The sequence below is a fragment of the Mauremys reevesii genome, linkage group 15 (assembly GCF_016161935.1).
Source record: "Mauremys reevesii isolate NIE-2019 linkage group 15, ASM1616193v1, whole genome shotgun sequence".
Lineage (NCBI taxonomy): Eukaryota > Metazoa > Chordata > Testudines > Geoemydidae > Mauremys > Mauremys reevesii.
In genome coordinates, this window is record NC_052637.1 from 16,064,778 (window position 1) to 16,082,506 (window position 17,729).

The window sequence follows — 17,729 nt, forward strand, 5'->3', positions numbered from 1 at the left end:
AAATAAAATTAAATAAATTAATGGAGATATACCTATCTCCTAGAACTGACCCTGAAGGGTCATTGAGTCTAGCCCCCTACCTTCACTAGCAGGACTAAGTACTGATTTTGCCTCAGATTCCTAAGCAGCCCCCTCAAGGGCTGAACTCACAACCCTGGGTTTAGCAGGCCAATGCTCAAACCACTGAGCTATCCCTCCCCCTAAGTTACTATAAGGTGACTGCATAACTGATTGGAAAACCATCACCAGAGAGTAATTATCAGTGGTTCACAGTAAAGCTGGACGGGCGTATCAAGTAGGGTCCCACAGGGATCGTATCTGGGTACAGTTCTCTTCAATATCTTCATCAATGATTTAGACAATGGCATAGAGGGTACACTTATTAAGTTTTTTTGCCAAGCTGGGAGGGGTTGCACGTTCTTTGGAGGGTAGGATTAAAATTCAAAATGATCTGGACAAACTGGAGAAATGGTCTGAAGTAAATAGGATGAAATTCAATAAGGACAAATGCAAAGTACTCCACTTAGGAAGGAACAATCACTTGCACACATTCAAAATGGGAAATGACTACCTAGGAAGGAGTACGCAGAAAGGGATCTGGGGGTCATAGTGGACCACAAACTAAATATGAGTCAATGGTGTAACACTGTTGCAAAAAAAGCAAACATCATTCTGGGATGTATTAGCATGAGTGTTGAAAGCAAAACACAAGAAATACTTCTTCTTCTCTACTCCATACTGATTAGACCTCAACTGGAATATTGTGTCCAGTCACAGGAAATACCAAATTTTGACATTTCTTTCTGATTTGGAACAAATTTAAAAATCACAGAATTGTGCACATCCCTCTGCCACTAGTTGATGACGCTAATAAATAAAATAATGACGAGAAAGGGAACATATGCACATTATGGTCTGAAATTTCCATTTTGGGGGATAAAATCTGACAGATCTGTTCTCTCCAGTGAGACATTGCTATTTTTCAGGCAGTTATTAAAGCATGGGTGTGTCCAACAGAAATATTATTTAGAGAGAAACAGACTTTTCTGAAGCATGGGAGTCTGAAATTTGATAAGTATCAGAGGGGTAGCCGTGTTAGTCTGGATCTGTAAAAAGCAACAGACTGACGAAGTGGGTATTCACCCACGAAAGCTAATGCTCCAATACATCCGTTAGTCTTAAAGGTGCCACAGGACTCTCTGTTGAAATTTGATAGGCTCTTTCTCCCAGTCAAACATGATTTTTGAAGCTATTATGAAGTGAAGTGAGTGATAAAGATTTTTTTTTTTAAATACAGACTATCTGGCAGCAGAAATATTCCTTTAACAGCTGAACAGGATCCTCCTACTCTGATGTGCCCTTGATAAGGAATAACCACTGAAGGCCCCCATCCTCCCGAGGGATCTGTGCAGATCATTTCAGTGGGGATGAGTGGGTAACATTTTTACAAAGTAGGACGAAAGTAACACAGTCCAAGTCCTTTTACTCCTGATGTGTATGACAGAGCAAACACTTCCCTGCTGGCACTTCACAACCAGGGAGGTTTATCTATCAAAGCAAAATTTATGGGGAGCCCACAGCTTCTCTTAGGGTACGTCTTCACTATGTAAGTGAAGACGGGTAGCAATCGAATTCTTGGAGTTCGATATATCGCCTCTCATCTAGACGTGATATATCGAACTCCGAACGCACTCCCGTCGACTCCGGAACTCCACCACCGCGAACGGCGGTGGCAGAGTCGACGGGGGAGCCACGGACGTCGATCCCGCGCCGTGAGGACGGGTAAGTAACTCGAACTAAGGTAGTTCGACTTCAGCTACGCTATTCGCGTAGCTGAAGTTGCGTACCTTAGTTCGACCCCCACCCCCACCCCAGTGTAGACCAGGCCTTAGAGAGGTCGGCAATGGGGTTATATTTGTAAATGAAGAATAAGAACAGCCATACTAGGTCAGACCAAAGGTCCATCTAGCCCAGTATCCTGTCTTCCAACCATAGTCAATGCCGGGTGCCCCAGAGGGAATGAACAGAACAGATAAGTTAAATGATCCATCCCCTGTCGCCCATTCCCAGCTTCTGGCAAACAGAGGCTTGGGACACCATCCTTGTCCATCCTAGCTAATAGCCATTGATGGGATTAGTCCTCCATTACCTTATCTAGTTTTTTTTTAATCCTGTTATAGTCTTGTCCTTCACAACATCCTCTGGCAAAGAGTTGCACAGGTTGACTTGCATTGTGTGAAGAAATACTTCCTTTTGTTTGTTTTAAACCTGCTGCCTATTAATTTTATTTGGTAACCCCTAGTTCTTGTGTTATGAGAAGGAGTAAAGAACACTTCCTTATTTACTTTCTCCACACCGGTCATGATTTTATAGACCTCAATCCTATCCTCCCTTAGTCGTCTCTTTTCCAAGCTGAAAAGTCCCAGTCTCATTAGCCTCTCCCTGTATGGAAGCTGTTCCATACCCCTAATCATTTTTTGTTGCTCTTTTCTGAACCTTTTCCAATTCCAATAAATCTTTTTTGGGATGGGGTAACCACATCTGCACACAGTATTCAAGATGTGGGCGTACCATGGATTTATATAAAGGCAATATATTTTCTGTCTTCTTATCTATCCCTTTCTTAATGATTCCCAACATTCTGTTTGCTTTTTTGACTGCAGATGCACATTGAGTGGATGTTTTCAGAGAACTATCCACAATAACTCCAAGATCTCTCTCTCGAGTGGTAACAGCTAATTTTGACCCCATCATTTTGTATGTATAGCTGGGATTATGTTTTCCAATGTGTATTACTTTACATTTATCAACACTGAATTTCATCTGCCATCTGCCCAGTTACCCAGTTTTGTGAGATCCCTTTCCTAATGATTCCCAACATTCTGGTTGCTTTTTTGACAGCCGCTGCACATTTAACCCCCCTCCCAGGGCCGGCACAACCATTTAGGCGACCTAGGCGGTCGCCTACGGCACTGTCATTTGGGGGGTGCCATTTTCTTCAGCAGTGACCGTGGCAGCCGGATCTTCAGCTGCACCAGTCGCCACTGGCATTTAGGCAGAGGAGCTGGGGCAGGGAGCGCGGAGAGGGCCGCCTGCAGCAAGTAAGGGGGGGAGTGGCATGCAGGGGAACTCCCCACCCCAGCTCACCCCTGCCCTGCCTCCTCCCCGAGCATGCAGTGGCCGCTTCACTTCTGCCGCCTCCCAGGCTTGCAGCGCCTAAGCTGATTGGCGCCGCAAGCCTGGGAGGCAGAAGTGAAGCAGCCACTGCGAGCTCGGGGAGAAGGTGGGGCAGGGGTGAGCTGCTTCACTTCTCCCACCTCCCAGGCTTGCCGCGCCAATCAGCTTAGGTGCCGCAAGCCTGGGAGGCAGACGAAATGCAGCCACAGCGTGCTCGGGGAGGAGGCGGGGCAGGGGTGAGCTGGTGTGGGGTGCTGCCACAAGGGGGGGCGCCTCAGGGCGGGGGGGGACCTACCATGGGGGGGCCTCAGGGCAGGTGCGGGGGTGGGGCGCAAGGTGGAAGTTTTGCCTAGGGCGTGAAACATTCTTGCACCGGCCCTGCCCCCTCCCACCCCATCCCCTCCATCACTACCGCACACACACTCTTCCCCCTCCTGTGTGTCACCCCATCACCTCTCCCGTTGTTCACCTAATCACAGAGATGGTTAAACTGACATTTCACACTGTCTCTCTACCTCTCTGTCATATTTTTCACACTTAACCTTCCTGACAACTCTACCCTCCGTGAGACAAAAAGGGGACACTCCCTGGGGGGGGTCTGTTGATAGTGCCCCTTAAGTCCCTCGTCTTCCTCCCCAATTTCCCCATCTGAAGTCACCCCCTCCCCCAGCTTTGCCCCTGGGACAGATCCTTGCTGTTAAGGCAGCTCCAATCCCTCCTGCAGGAGCATTAAACAAGGGAGCAGCTTCCCAGGGGCCCTTGGTGCAGAGTCACTTTCCTGCCCGGCCCCAGCCCTTCCCCCGGGTCTCGCCCCTCACCTGCAGGCTCCGGCTCAGGGGCTGGTGTCGGCAGAGCCCGGGGCTGCCCCAGGGGTTGGTTCCAGCCCCCGCAGAAAGTCCCCCCGGGCTGGGGGCAGAGGGGGGTTAGTGCAGGTCCCTCCCCAGCGCAGACACAGCTGGGAGGGGAGCAGCAGCGGCTCAGCCCCGGCTCCCAACGGAGGCGGCAGATTCTTCTACGAGCCCTGCTGATGAGCAGCTCCCAGCTAGGGGACGATGCCCAGTCTCTGATCCCTCTCTTCTTTCCTCTCCCCCCCGCTTCCTCCCACACCAGCCCTTCCTGTGCGTCCCTCCAGATCAACTCGGGCTGCAACCGCCCCCTGGGGCTTTCCCGGGTTGGACCCGAACCCTCCCAGGCCCTGGGCTTAGAACCCAGGCGTCCGGGCTCCCCAGCCCTGCTGCTCCCATTCCAGTGCCCCCAGCCTGGCTCTCTCCCCTCCCCCAACGGCTCTGCGGACCTGGCTGCCTGGGATCCGGGTGTTTTCTCTCCTGGCTGAATTTTGTCTCGATGCTCCCAGTGTCACAAAGCCCCTGGCGGGGGCCCCCAGGGCATGAGCCAATCCCGGGCGAGGAGACGCCTCTCCATTTCCCACCACAACCTCGCCTCCCCCAAGCCAAACCGAGATTAGAGCCCTTTGTATGTGCGCAGCGGCCATGGCCGGTAACGGGAGCCCAGCGCCGAGCCTGGAAGATCCGCTCGCCTCCTGCCCCGTGTGCATGGAATATTTCATAGATGCCAGCTGCGGGCACAACATCTGCCCGCGGGCCTGCAACCCAGACCCCCGGGAGGAGCCGGAGTGGAGCCCTTGCTGCCCTAGATGCCAGAAGCCCGTCCTGCACGTGTCATGCGCCACATACTGGGTAATAATTACGTGAGCTGGACTCCAGGCTTGTAAAACCGAGCTAGCGCTTTGGCAGAGGAGTATTGACAGAAGTGCTGCAGCTGTAGCTGGCATGCTAGCCATGTGCACACAGACTGACTGCTGCCTGGCGCGTGCTTCCTTCCTGTGGAGCCCTGGCTCCTCCTTCCAAGTTCCCTGCAGGATGCACTGTGGAGCATGGTGGAGGTGATGCTATTGCCCACCGAAGCATTCGAGAATCAAGAGATTGATTTAAGAATCGTGAGATATTTTTTAAAAAAAATAACACACGTGGAGATCTCTTTACTTTAGGGTGACCATATTTCCCAAAGGGGAAATGGGAGATGGCACAGGGCTGGCTCCAGCCACTCGCCCGAGCCACCCTTGCCCCACGTGGGACTGGCTCCAGCCACCCACCTGAGCCCTGCCCGCCCCCCCATCTGCACGCGAGGCTGGCTTCGCTGCTCGCCCCAACCCCCGCCTGCCCCCTGCCTGAGCCCTGCCTCCCCACCACACGTTCTGCTACATCCCACTTTTTTGACAAAGTGAGCATTTGCCCCATTTGCCCTGCCATCTGATCAAGATGCAAGAGCAAACAGGACAAATGCCCACTTTTGCCAAAGAAGTCGGGATGGGCGGGACACGGCTTAAAAAAGGGGACTGTCCTGGCCAAAACAGAACGTGTGGTCACCTTTTTTTTAATTTTCTTTCTGGCTTTTGAGTCTTGAGGGTTCACCATGTTGATGCTTTTTAATTGCAACCATAAAGATGAGAAACTTAATTTTTGTAGAAAGTGAAAGCTGAGAGTCTGGTGTACTCACAAGGTTCTGGGCCTTAGGGGAAAAATCACAATATATCATGGGACTCGAATAAATCAGAAGAGCTGGCCATTCGGGAATCATCAGGCAGCTCAGTGCATGGGGTGGGGGAGGGGAACGAGCAGAGGTGGGACATGAGGTAGATCCAGGAAGGTGCTGACACCGTCCTGCCAAGGGGATCAGGAACCCATCTCCGTGGTATGCCCCAGGCACCCCGAGTTCCCCCCGTGGGGCCCAGAATGGGGGATGACCCAGGACACTAAGGGGAGACGCGATGGGTGCAGGTCACAAACTAGAAAGAACAGCCCTTGCTGCAGGGTGGGTGTGACTGAACCAGGGAGAGGCTGGGGCTGGGGTTGGGAGATGCAAGTGGGGAGCTATAGCCCGACTGCAGAGCATATTGCTAAGTCTCAGCCCCTCCCCTCCCCTCCCACCTCTGAAAGTAAGCGGATATTCACGGTGGGTCATTTTATGTGGGGGTGTTTGCTTGGAGCTAGGATGTGAGTACAGGTGGTTGGGGGGATTGAACATGTGGGGGTTTTAAGAGCTGGGATTTTGGTTGCGAGGTATTTGGCTTCAGGGTGATGAGGATGTGAGATACATTGATGGTGTGCACCCACGGTCTCTGGAGAATATTTGGGGTGTGTGGCAATATTTGGAGCTGCCCTTGGGGGCATGTCAGGGGGTTGGGAAGGATTTTGGAACCTGGCGGGGGTGGGTGTTGAGGAGGGGAGGACTGGCAGGTTTTGGAGCTGTGCTTTTGTGCTGTATCATTGCTACTTCCAGTTCTCTCTGTTTCTGTATGGACAATCCAGCCCCCTGATTGCCATCTCCTCTCCCATCTTCTGTAGCTTTAAAGCAGTGATAGTCAATGGTTTAGGAGCCAAATCAGGGATCACTATTAGCCAAAAGAGCCACAGTTGTGTGAATTCATTGTTTCATTTACTAGAGTACTATATAGTCATATTTAAACAGCATGACAGGGGAAATATTATATATATCCCTATTTAATTTACGATTTTATGGAAATTGTGGATCCCACAATATTAGACTTCCACTGCAATTTTAATGCTGAATTCATGTGTATGTATGTTACCTTTTAACAGTCAGCCTCACTGACAGCCCTGGGCAGCCGGGGCTCCGGCTGTCATCCCCACACATGGCAGGGCTCCAGCCAGGGCCGGCTCCAGGCCCCAGCACGCCAAGCGGGGGGCGCTCTGCCGGTCGCCGGGAGGGCAGCAGGCGGCTCCGGTGGACCTCCCGCAGGCACGTCTGCAGGAGGTCCACCGGAGTCGCGGGACCGGCGACCGCCAGAGCGCCCCCCGCGGCGTGCCGCCGTGCTTGGGGCGGCGAAATTGCTAGAGCCGCCCCTGGCTCCAGCTGTCAGCCCCAGGCAGCCAGGACTCCCGCTATTAGCTATGGGTGGCTGAGGTTTCTGCTGTCAGCCGGCTTTTCCAAATTACTGCAATTAATAAAGGTCCATTATTACTTTTCTGCGATTTTCCATGTCTTGTCCGCAACTCAGCCGCAATTATATGACAATCATCTTGCGATTCAAGGATATATATATAATTCTCAAAGCAAATAAGTTAATAACTTAGTGCAAGTTAATAACATAATTGGTTAATAACATAATAAAAGCATCCTGATTGGTTAATAATTAGATTGGTTGCTAATGAAATCACACAGTGTTTTACTATCATGTGCTGCAAAGAGCCGCAGGAGACGCATTAAGAGCCACTTGAGCCTCAGTCTGAGTATCAGTGCTTTAAAGAAAGCAAGCTAAGGGCCGACTCCTGCCCTAGGATCTGTGTGAGTGTGCGCCAGGGATACTGTGGGGCAGAGGGGTCCCTGAAATCTGGCAGCTGTGACACTGTCTGTAAAATCAAACCCTCTTACACCTGGCTCCCACCCACGCTTCTTCCAGGATATGTCAAAAGAGTGGCTGGCCTGTCTGATAAAAGAGAGAGAAGAAACCAAAGCTGATGAGGAGATGCAAAGTGAGAAGCTGCTGGTAGGTGCCCAGAACCCCTTCCCCAAGGCTTGCCTGGTATCAGAGTACCCTGAGTGACATGGCAACACAGGGCTTGTCCTGCCAGCCCAGTCAGGGAACCATCCCCATTGCAGCCCAGGGAGAAGGGCAGGATTGGGCAGGTGTTGGGTAAGGTGATGCCCTCGGAGTGTGAGTGGCTGCCATGCAGGAAAGCGTCTGTCTGTGTCTTGGCCCAGAAAGTCCCCTGCTCAAGCTGTTCAGATATTACAGGAACCAGGGTTCCTGTAAAAGGTGGCTCAGTGCCTCCATAGGAAGAAAATAATGGGTCCTGAAGGGCTCTTTCATCTGTCAGAGAAAAGCATAACAAGAGCCCATGGCTGGAAGCTGAAGCCAGACAAATTCAAATTAGAAATAAGACACTTTTATAAAAATGTGAGCGTGATTAACCAGTAGGTCAAACTACCAAGGGAAGTGGTGGATTCTCCATCTTTTGATTCCTTCCAATCCAGAGTGGATGCCTTTCTGGAAGACCTGCTTTAGTCAGTTGTTGGGTTCAATACAGGAGTCACCGGTTTGAAATTGGACAGTGTGTGATATACTGGAGATCAGCTACATCAGTGGTTCTCAACCTATTTACCATTGTGGGCTGCACATGCCGCTCTCTGTGTGTTATGTGGGCCACATCCACAATATATATATATATACACTACCTATATGTCCCTGAGGCCAGGGCTGGATTAATCTTTTGTGGGCCCTGGTGCCCGGATTGTGGCCCCACCCCCCATTCCATTTGCGCTCTGCCCCATGGCCCTGCCCTTTCTTGGCCTCTTCCCCCCCAAGGCCCTGCCCACTGCTCACATGGGGGTGGAGGGGGCAGAGAGGAGGGAGCAGGGGGCGAGGATAGGAGGTGGTGGAGAGGAGCGAGTGATGGGCTGGGCCTCAGAGGGGAAGAGGCTGAGGTGAGGCAGGGCCTCAGATCAAAGTGTGGGCAGACCATGGGGTGGGGCTACAGTCCGGGTGCGGGGGCCCCTTCTGAGTATGGGCCCAGCACCATTGTAAACCCGCCATGACTGGTCGCAGCTGTGTGCTGATTGGGCCTTAAGCAGCCCACGGGCTGCGGGTTGAGAACCACTGGTCTAGATAATCTAATGGTCCCTCCTGACCTTAAAATCTTAAAGGGAGAGCACTGAAAGGAGATAAAACGTGGGTTGACTGGATGGAGCTTTTGTCTCAATGGAAGTTGATGAGGTTGTGGAGAGAAAAGTCCACCCCATTGTCATTAGCAACATGTGGCTCTCCCCTGCCCTGAGCCCTCCATCCTTCCTGTTCTAAGTGAACTTCCCATCATGCACCATAAGGGATCCTGGCTCTGGCCAATATCTCCCCCAACTTGCTGGGAGACAAATGTATGATATTCCCCTGGTTACCATGCTGCCCTTTCCCTGCAATTGCAGAAACAGACGGAAGCTGAGAAACAGAGGATCCTCTGCGAATGGAAGGATCTACGTGGGTTTCTGGAGAAGCAGGAGCAGGTGCTGCTGTCCCAGCTAGAAAAGCTGGACAGAGCCATTGTCAAGAGAAGGGACAAGAGCATCTCTGAGCTGTCCCAGGAGATTTCTCTGCTAAGTGAACTGCTCAATCAGAGGGGAGGAGAGAATGGGCAGGAGCCACTGAGCCAGTCCATACAGGTGAGATTGTGCTGTTGCAATGACAATGCACAGCAATTCTATAGCAGCATCTCAGCCCTAGATCCCAAAACAGGTGGGGTTGGGATCATATCCCCATTTTACACAGGGGGGAACAGATGCTGAGAGAAGCAGGGACTTGCCCAAAGCCACACAGTGAATCTTTGTCAGAGCCAGGAATGGGATCCAGGGCTCCTGGGCACTGTAACCCCAAAACCATCTCTCCCACCCTGTAAATGTCTATGTGACCTTACTGTTTGAGAGTGAAATTCCTCCCAGTGTAGAGGGCCGGCCCAGATCAGTCCCTGGGTTGAGTGGGAAAGAGGGGCTTGTGTGGGCTCTTAGCACCAAGCGAAGTTCACGCTGAATGTCACAAATGTTTTCTTGTGAAGTGCCTGGGTTGCCAGTGAAGGCCTCTCAGCAGGGGTTCCCTGGAGGCTGCTGAGAGTAAATATCCCACCTGGAGGGGATGTTCACTGCTCTCTGAGTGTCTGAGACTCCGATAGTGACTTGTCTGCAGGAGCGGAGGCCTCCCCCAGCCTCTAACTGCCTCTTCTTTCTCTCTCTCTCTTTCCCTAGGGTGTGGGCAGCTCTGAGAACAGGTGAGTTCTGGGCTCCATCTCCCTGCTGGTCAGTTAGGCTTGGAAACCACGCTGAATACACAGCTGCCCCCGGCCCACAGAGTGTGACACACTGGCTTGGTGTGCGTGATCATGTCTCCCCCTAGTGGCTGTGGGTGGATGGGCAATGACAGACAGTGCTAGCTTGGCTTCTCCCCCAACATTATGCCCTCTTTCTAACCCTGGTGCCCCCAGACACAGGGCTTTACCTGCTGAGCTGGGCTGCGCATGGGGCGGCTCAGAAAACGGCAAGGCAGAGCTGCCAGAGCGTAGCTTTCTGAAGGGTGAGCCTGGATTTCAGGTGCCCAAGTGACTCTCCGGGCCGCTGTGGCAGCACTACACCCCTGCTCAGATTGGGTGGGCCTGCATGCTAAATGGATGGCTCACCCTGGCGGCTGCCTCTGTAAGGAGAGAAGCCAGCTACTATCTGACAGCCAGTGGGGTTTCTCCTTTAGCTTAAGTATTAGGGGCTTTGTGTGAAAGGACCAAGTTCAAGGAAAGCTCCCAAAACTGCCACCGTTCCTTGCCTCGGTGTCTCCTCACATCCCGTTTTGTTCTGGGCCCACTGAAGGCACAGGGCTCAAGGCAGGTGACACCATCTCAGTCTACAAGGCTTATAATCCCAGAGTTCAGGGGCTGCCAGGCTCGTCACCCCTCTGCCTTTCTCCAGCAGGGAGGACAGGACGCTGCAGAAGCCAGAGTCTGGGTTTGTGGAGCTGGAGAAGAGTCTTGGGGATTTCTCTCAGAGAAGTGCCACCTTGCTGGAGCTGCTGCAGGGATTCAAAGGTAAATGGGAGTCTCATGGTGGCATCTCCTCTGGTTAGAGTAACGGTCGCCCTGGAGAGGAGTGGGCAGCTCTCGTGACGTCACTGACCCCGGGCGCCATCTTGCGTTCCCCAGCTTGGGTGAATTGCCCTTTGCCATGGCAATAGCCCTCTGGGGCTTGCCATGTCTGCAGCGGCTGCATTGCTGGCCTTGGGCTGCCTTGCTAGTTCATAATTAAAAGTGCAGTTACATTAATGTCCAACTGGAACATCCCCATGAATGCCGGGGTCTGAATTCTCACCTCTCTCATGTTCTCCTTCCCCTAGAGACTCTGCGACTGGAGCTGGACAGCAACATAGGTATGTGGGGGCTGACATCAGAGATTATGACATCAGGGACATTATTGGAAGCCTGAGGGGAGGCCGTTTCTGTGGGCACGGCTGGTGGGGTTGAGCAGGCCCCTTGCCCCTCTATCTCAAACCTTCCTGCTTTAATAACCTATACCTGGGACCCCCGTTAATGTCAACGTTTCACACGTCAAACCAAACAAGCAAAACATTCTCAAATATTAGAGAATTGGGAACGTTCCTCCCTGGGTGCAAACTCTGAGGGGGAGGCATTTTCTGACATTCTTGCCCCATAGCCCCCAGAACCCATGTGAATCTCCTCTCCCATGGGAGAGGAGATTCAGAGACACAATGCAGAGAATAATCCATCCCCATTGCTTCTGAGAGAGAGGCTGGGTGGTAGATACCCTCTGTGTTAGTAAACATGGGCCCACACTCATATAAAACGAGACTCCATGTCTCTCTCCCTTCCCAGGAGTAGCTCTCTGCCTGCAAGAGCTCTGTCTTCAGCACTGTTAGAAAGAGGAAGAGGTTGCACAGCTGTGTTCTGCCAGAGTTATAAAATTACCCAGTGTGTGGAGAGCCCTGGATCTTCTGCTGGAGCAACGGCTCATCTTCTAGGAAATATCTGACTTCCCCCAAAAGATTTCCAGGAACATTTGCCCATCTGTTTGGTTTATACAAGTGTGCCCACCCAGCCAGCATATCTGGAAACAACTCTGTAAAACCCTAGACTCACATGTTTTCTTTCCCTGGAACAGGTTTTCTAATTCCAAAACCTGAGATGATTGCTCAGGTGGAATGGGGCAAAGAACCCTGGGTGCCAGATCTCCAGTGCTCCAAGGAAAGAGAGATCCTGAGAAACACCCGCACAGGTGAGGAATGAGTCATACAGACCGCAGAAACCATCTGTCATTGCTGTAAACAGCTGGGATTCCCACAAAGGCCCAGCACGCTCATCCAGTTCTGCCTCACCTCACCCAGACTGAAGAGAGCCCTAACAAATTCACGGCCATGAAAAACACATCACGGACCATGAAATCTGGTCTCCCCCTGTGAACATCTGGTCTTTTGTGTGCTTTCACCCTATACTACACAGATTTCACAGGGGGGAGACCAGTGTTTCTCAAATTGGGTGTCCTGATCCAAAAGAGAGTTTCAGGAGGTCACAAGGTTATTTTAGGGGGACACGGTATTGCCGCCCTTACTTCTGTGCTGATGTCAGAGTTGGGCGGAATACCATACTATGCTACCTTTACTTCTGTGCTGCTGCTGACAGCGGCTCTGCCTTCAGAGCTGGGCTCTTGGCCAGCAGCCATGGCAGCACCACCACCAGCACCAGCACAGAAGTAGGAGTAGTAGTACTGCAACGCCTCCCCTACAACAACCTTGTGACACCCTTCTTCCCCTCCCCCCCTCCCCAGACAACTCATTTTTGGGTCAGGTGACCAGATAGCAAGTGTAAAAAATCGGGACGGGGTGAGGGGTGCCTATGTAAGAAAAAGCTCCAAAAAGCGAGATTGTCCCTATAAAATTGGGACATCTGGTCACCTGTTTTTGGATCAGGACCCCTACAATTACAATACTGTGAAATTTCAGATTTAAATAGCTGAAATCATGAAATTTACCATTTTTAAAATTCTCTGACCATGAAATTGACCAAAATAGACAGTGAATTTGGTAGGTCCCTACAGATGAAGATAGGTGACATATCTTCCTGGTAGATATCATTCATGGCTTCCCACCCATCATGACTGAAACCTGGCAGTACATCCCTCTCCACTGAGTGTTCTCATGGAATGTGGAAGCATAACTGGTGCCCTCCTCTTTCTGACTTCTGGGAAAGGTGGGGATGGGGTGGAATTCAGCTCCTGTTTTTTCAATTTCCCCATCAGATATTTGGATTTGTTCCCCCCTTTCCTGTTCCCCTTTCTGAGGTTCCCTGTCCCTGGCACAGGGACTGACTCCTGTCCGGATTCTCTCTCTGTCCCAGCAGGTGATGGGATGGTGAGTGGGAACGAGGAGGAGAATCCACAGCAGGAAGGTCCCAAGCGAGTGGAACCTCATGGGACAGTATCAGGAATATCCAAAGCAAATGTTTCCCAGAGTCCTGATCTGGAAGAAGCCCATGAGAGTCGGTGCAGGTCAGAAAGGCAGCAGGAAAACCACCAAGAGAAGTTGCAGGGTAAATCCACTCACCGAGGGGAAGGCTTGGAGGATCTCAATGAAACGGTGATCCAGCTGAAAATTGGCACTAAAAAGAAACAGCATGAATGTGTTGAGTGCAGGAAAAAGTTTAATCACAAATCAAACCTTACTAGACATCTGAAACTGCACACAGGAGAGAAACCATTTATGTGCAGTGACTGTGGGAAAACCTTCACTCGGAGGTCACACCTCATTTCACACCAGACAACGCACTTGGGTCAGAAACCTTATCCCTGCTGTGACTGTGGGGACAGATTCACTCGGTGCTCAAACCTTATTTCACATCAGAGAATCCACTTGGGAGAGAGACCCTATAAATGCCCCGACTGTGGGAAAAGCTTCAGTTCAAAATCAAACCGCACTGTTCATCAGAGAATCCACACCGGAGTAAAACCTTATAAGTGTGCTGATTGTGGGGAAAGTTTCATTCAGAGCTCACACCTGGTTGTTCATCAGAGAACACACACAGGAGAGAGACCCTATACATGCCCCGATTGTGGGAAAAGCTACAAGGCGAAGGTTGCTCTAATTTCCCATCAAAAAGTCCACGGAAGATGGGAGCTCTCACTGTGGGGCAATGGGTCTGTGCCCACCTGCAACAAACTATAATTTGTTTCATTTGAGGGTGGATCTGGATGGGACAGTAGGTGGCTAGATGGTTTGGTTACAGTGGATGGTGGTGGAGGCCAGAATAGGAGGCAAGTATCAGAGGGGTAGTTGTGTTATTCTGGATCTGTAAAAGCAGCAAAGAGTCCTGTGGCAGCTTATAGACTAACAGACGTTTTGGAGCATGAGCTTTCGTGGGTGAATACCCACTTCGTCGGATGCGCATCCGACGAAGTGGGTATTCACCCACGAAAGCTCATGCTCCAAAACGTCTGTTAGTCTATAAGCTGCCACAGGACTCTTTGCTGCTTTTACAGAATAGGAGGGAGCACTAGGTACTACTGGGGAGATGGGTCATATCAGGGTCTGGCAGGGGAGCAGGTGATGGAATCAATGGGGAGTCATTTCTGTGGGTTCCACACACACTTTCCAATTTAGAGAAGAGGTAAACTAAAGCTCCCTTGCAGTTTGTCTTGGAGACATATCGGCAGCTCCTAAGGCCTCTTGGGCAGGGGCAGAGGCACATTATTCAGGAAAGCAGTGAGGGGCCCGGTGGGTCTGTAGTTACCAGGCGATAAGAGATGCTGATCAGAAGTTGCAGAATTTTAGCATCATGTTCAGTTTATTGTACATCTCTGCAGACACAAGCAGTCACTGGAGATTGGGGGGATTTTAGATGGAAATTCCCCGGAGAGGTGGGGGTTTGGGGGGGATTGCGCAGATCCGGTGAGGGTAATATGGTGTAATAGTGAGAGCAGGGGGAATTGCGACTCAGGACTCCTGGGTTCAGATCCCAGCTCTGAGAAGGGCGTGAGGTCTAGATTAGAGTGGGGGCGTGTAAGTGGGAGGCTGGAATGCTAGGTTCCATAACCAGCTCAGTTCCTCCCCTCCTCTCTGTGCATCTGCTCCTCCCATTCCCACCATGGGGCTAATAGTAGACTCTGACCTCCCACGGAACCATGCAACCTCGCTAATTACTGTGTGTTAAGAAGAATGTAGGTACCAGAGCAGGGAAAGGTCCTTAATTGGCTGAGGAAAGAGAGGACCATCAATCAATTTGATGGCATTTCTCTGTTTATCTGGAAGTAATGCAATAACTTTTGAACACCGCATCCAAGTGGGCCGAACCCTACTGAGTCTCCAATTGTCTGTAGATCAAAGAACTGGTTGATCATGGCAAATCCCAAAGGAATGTGGTCTTTTTGGAAATTGAGAGCCGCTTGGATTGATCTCTGGCTAGGTGCTGAAGGTGGTCTATTCAGTTTATATCCATCTCTGGCCATCTTATTTGTGCTACCAAAATTTTTGGTGCCCATGTGATCCTTGGCTGTGTAGTGGCATTCTTTCATACACACACTTTGGAACTCATTGGTCTTCCTTTCTAATAATATGTCCACACCAAGAATGCCACTGAAACCAAACCTGCACTGTTGGAGGTGGTTGCTGGGTTTGGCTTCAAATAGCCTCATATCTGATCTTGTCCTGCCACTGGATTGGGAGCAGTTGATGCAGATGGCGAGAATGTGATGTTCTTCAGTCTTCCTCAACGCCCACTTCCATACAATAGAACTAATAGAGCCATGCTTTTTTAGAGCCACAGTTTCGTAGCAAACTTGATGTGACAACCTCCCCACAAAGGCCGCTGAAAGGCCCGAAACACGGCAACCACTGCTACTGTATGGGCACGTCCATACTACCCGCCGGATCGGAGGGTAGCAATCGACTTCTCGGAGTTCGATATATCGCGTCTCATCTAGACGCGATATATCGAACTCCGAACACGCTCCCATCGACTCCGGAACTCCACCACCGCAAACGGTGGTGGCGGAGTCAACGGGGTAGCCGCGGACTTCGATCCCGCGCCATGAGGACGGGTAAGTAGTTCGAACTAAGGTAGTTCGACTTCAGCTACGCTATTCGCGTAGCTGAAGTTGCGTACCTTAGTTTGACACCCCACCCCCACTCCCCCCAGTGTAGACCAGGCCTATAAGTGCCATCTTTTGAGCGTCCTGCAGCCCTGTCCATGACACTGGCCAAATATTTGACAGTTGCCACTTGCTCAGTCTCCTGTCTGGACAGGTTAATACTGAGCTGGTTGCAATCTGGAGCTGGAGGCCACTGGGGATTAATAATCAGACCAATGTGCAATTGAGACAGCCAGCAAGACAATGTCATTGATGTATTTGAGATCTCAAAGCAGAGGGATAGTCAGCTCAATTCCACCCACTTCTGCCTCCTCAAGCTTATTCATCAACCAATCAGTTGTTGACACTGAACAACAATGGTGTCAGAACTCAGCCGTGTCGAACTTGCGTGGATATAAGACACTGTGCTCTGTATCTGCTATTGACTCCAACCTTGCTTTGCGTTCCATGACAGAGCTCTTCTGTCAAGGATACCCAGGGATGACGAGTCACCTCATCAGATCCTACAGCCTCGCTCAGTCCACTGAATTAAAGGGCTGGCGGAAATCTGTACCATGGCTGTGCAGCTTATCAAGTTCAGCCGTCTTCTCACAAAGCTATCTCGCAGTAAAGATCTGGTCAATCGTGGAACAATGAGGTCTCAAGCCACACTGTGAATATCGTGACCTTCGCAAAAGTGCTTCGTTAATTCAAGACATTAACACAGAAGTGAAGATTTTCCTCAGGACCGACAACAGCATGATGCATCTGTAATTGCTGCATTCCCACCTCCCAGGGAACCATGCAACATCACTAATTACTGTGTGTTAAGAAGGATGCAGGTACCAGAACAGGGAAAGGTCCTTATCTGGCAGAGGAAAGAGAGGACCGACAATCAATTTGATGGCATTTCTCTGTTTAGCTGGATGTAACACAATAACTTTTGAAAACCGCATCCAATTGGGCCGAACCCTACTGAGTCTCCAATTGTCTGTAGATCAAAGAACTGGTTGATCATGGCAAATCCCAAAGTAATGTGGCCTTCTTGGAAATTGAGAGCCACTCTGGCTAGATGCTTAAGGTGGTCTTGCTGTATATTCAGTTTATATCTGTCTCTGGCCATCTTATTTGTGCTACCAAAGTTTGAGCCAGAATAACACCCTTCTTCCAGTCATGGGGGATGGTATTAGTGTACTGGAGGGTCTGGAAGAGCCTATGAGGCCACAGGACAACAATATTCTCATCTGCCTTCCGCAACTCAGGAGTGATGTTACAATCTCATTGATGGCAACCATTGATACCTTCCAGCTAGCAACACCCCGCATCTCAGCCCCGTAGTCCCAGCAGAGATTAAAATGTTGAGGGGAAAATAGAAGCCCCTGGAGCCCTTGGCATGGGGGTGGGAGGAACGGGGGAACCTGAAATAGAGACGATGGGAGGGAGGCCCACAGGGAACTTGCAGGGGGAATAGAATGATGCAAGGATCCCCTAGTGCAGAGGTACCCCAACTGTGGGGTGCCCCCCCAGGGGGGCATGCAGGAACGTTGGGGGGGGTGCAGCAGGCCAGGCCAACTCTCCTGGGGGATAGGGAGGGAGCACCACCCAGCCCCATCCCACCCCCAGTTCTGCTCTGGCCCCACCCCCAGCTGTAGCCCTGGCTCCCAGTCCCGCACCTGACCTCGGCCCCAGTCTCGTTGCTGCTCCATGTCTGGCTGGGGGCCCAGCTGCAGCTCTGCTCCCAGCCACAGACCCATCCGCAGCTGTGGCCCCAGCCTCAGCCCCCTTGCCCCTGTCTGCATTCCCCGCCCCCCCGGAGCTGTGGCCCCGCTCCTGGCCCTGGCTGTGGGGGTGATGTGGACAGGGGAAAGGGTGCTTGAGGACCACTGCCCTAGTGTATGCAGTTAGCTCAG

At 51.3% G+C, this 17,729-nt stretch overlaps 1 protein-coding gene across 6 annotated transcripts; it reads left to right on the forward strand.

Moving 5' to 3' along the window:
• Positions 1 to 4,586: 4,586 nt before the first annotated feature.
• LOC120383005 (zinc finger protein with KRAB and SCAN domains 8-like) lies at positions 4,587 to 14,032 on the forward strand. Of its 6 annotated transcripts, none has more exons than XM_039500587.1 (8): positions 4,587 to 4,874; positions 7,619 to 7,705; positions 9,139 to 9,372; positions 9,949 to 9,971; positions 10,660 to 10,775; positions 11,081 to 11,113; positions 11,863 to 11,976; positions 13,095 to 14,032. In XM_039500587.1, exons 1-8 carry the CDS (start codon positions 4,653 to 4,655, stop codon positions 13,916 to 13,918), a joined length of 1,653 nt encoding a protein of 550 aa, XP_039356521.1. In that variant the 5' UTR covers positions 4,587 to 4,652; the 3' UTR covers positions 13,919 to 14,032. The 6 variants fall into 6 exon arrangements, with proteins under 6 accessions (XP_039356521.1, XP_039356522.1, XP_039356523.1 ...); XM_039500588.1 differs by having other exon boundaries at positions 13,098 to 14,032; XM_039500589.1 differs by having other exon boundaries at positions 10,663 to 10,775.
• The last annotated feature ends 3,697 nt before the right edge of the window (positions 14,033 to 17,729 follow it).

Coding starts and splice junctions, on each gene's coding strand:
- LOC120383005 (XM_039500587.1), top strand. CDS start 4,653: ATGTGCGCAGCGGCCATGGCCGGTAACGGGAGCCCAGCGCCGAGCCTG. Junction 4,875..7,618: donor TGTCATGCGCCACATACTGG/GTAATAATTACG, acceptor CGCTTCTTCCAG/GATATGTCAAAAGAGTGGCT. Junction 11,114..11,862: donor GGAGCTGGACAGCAACATAG/GTATGTGGGGGC, acceptor TCCCTGGAACAG/GTTTTCTAATTCCAAAACCT.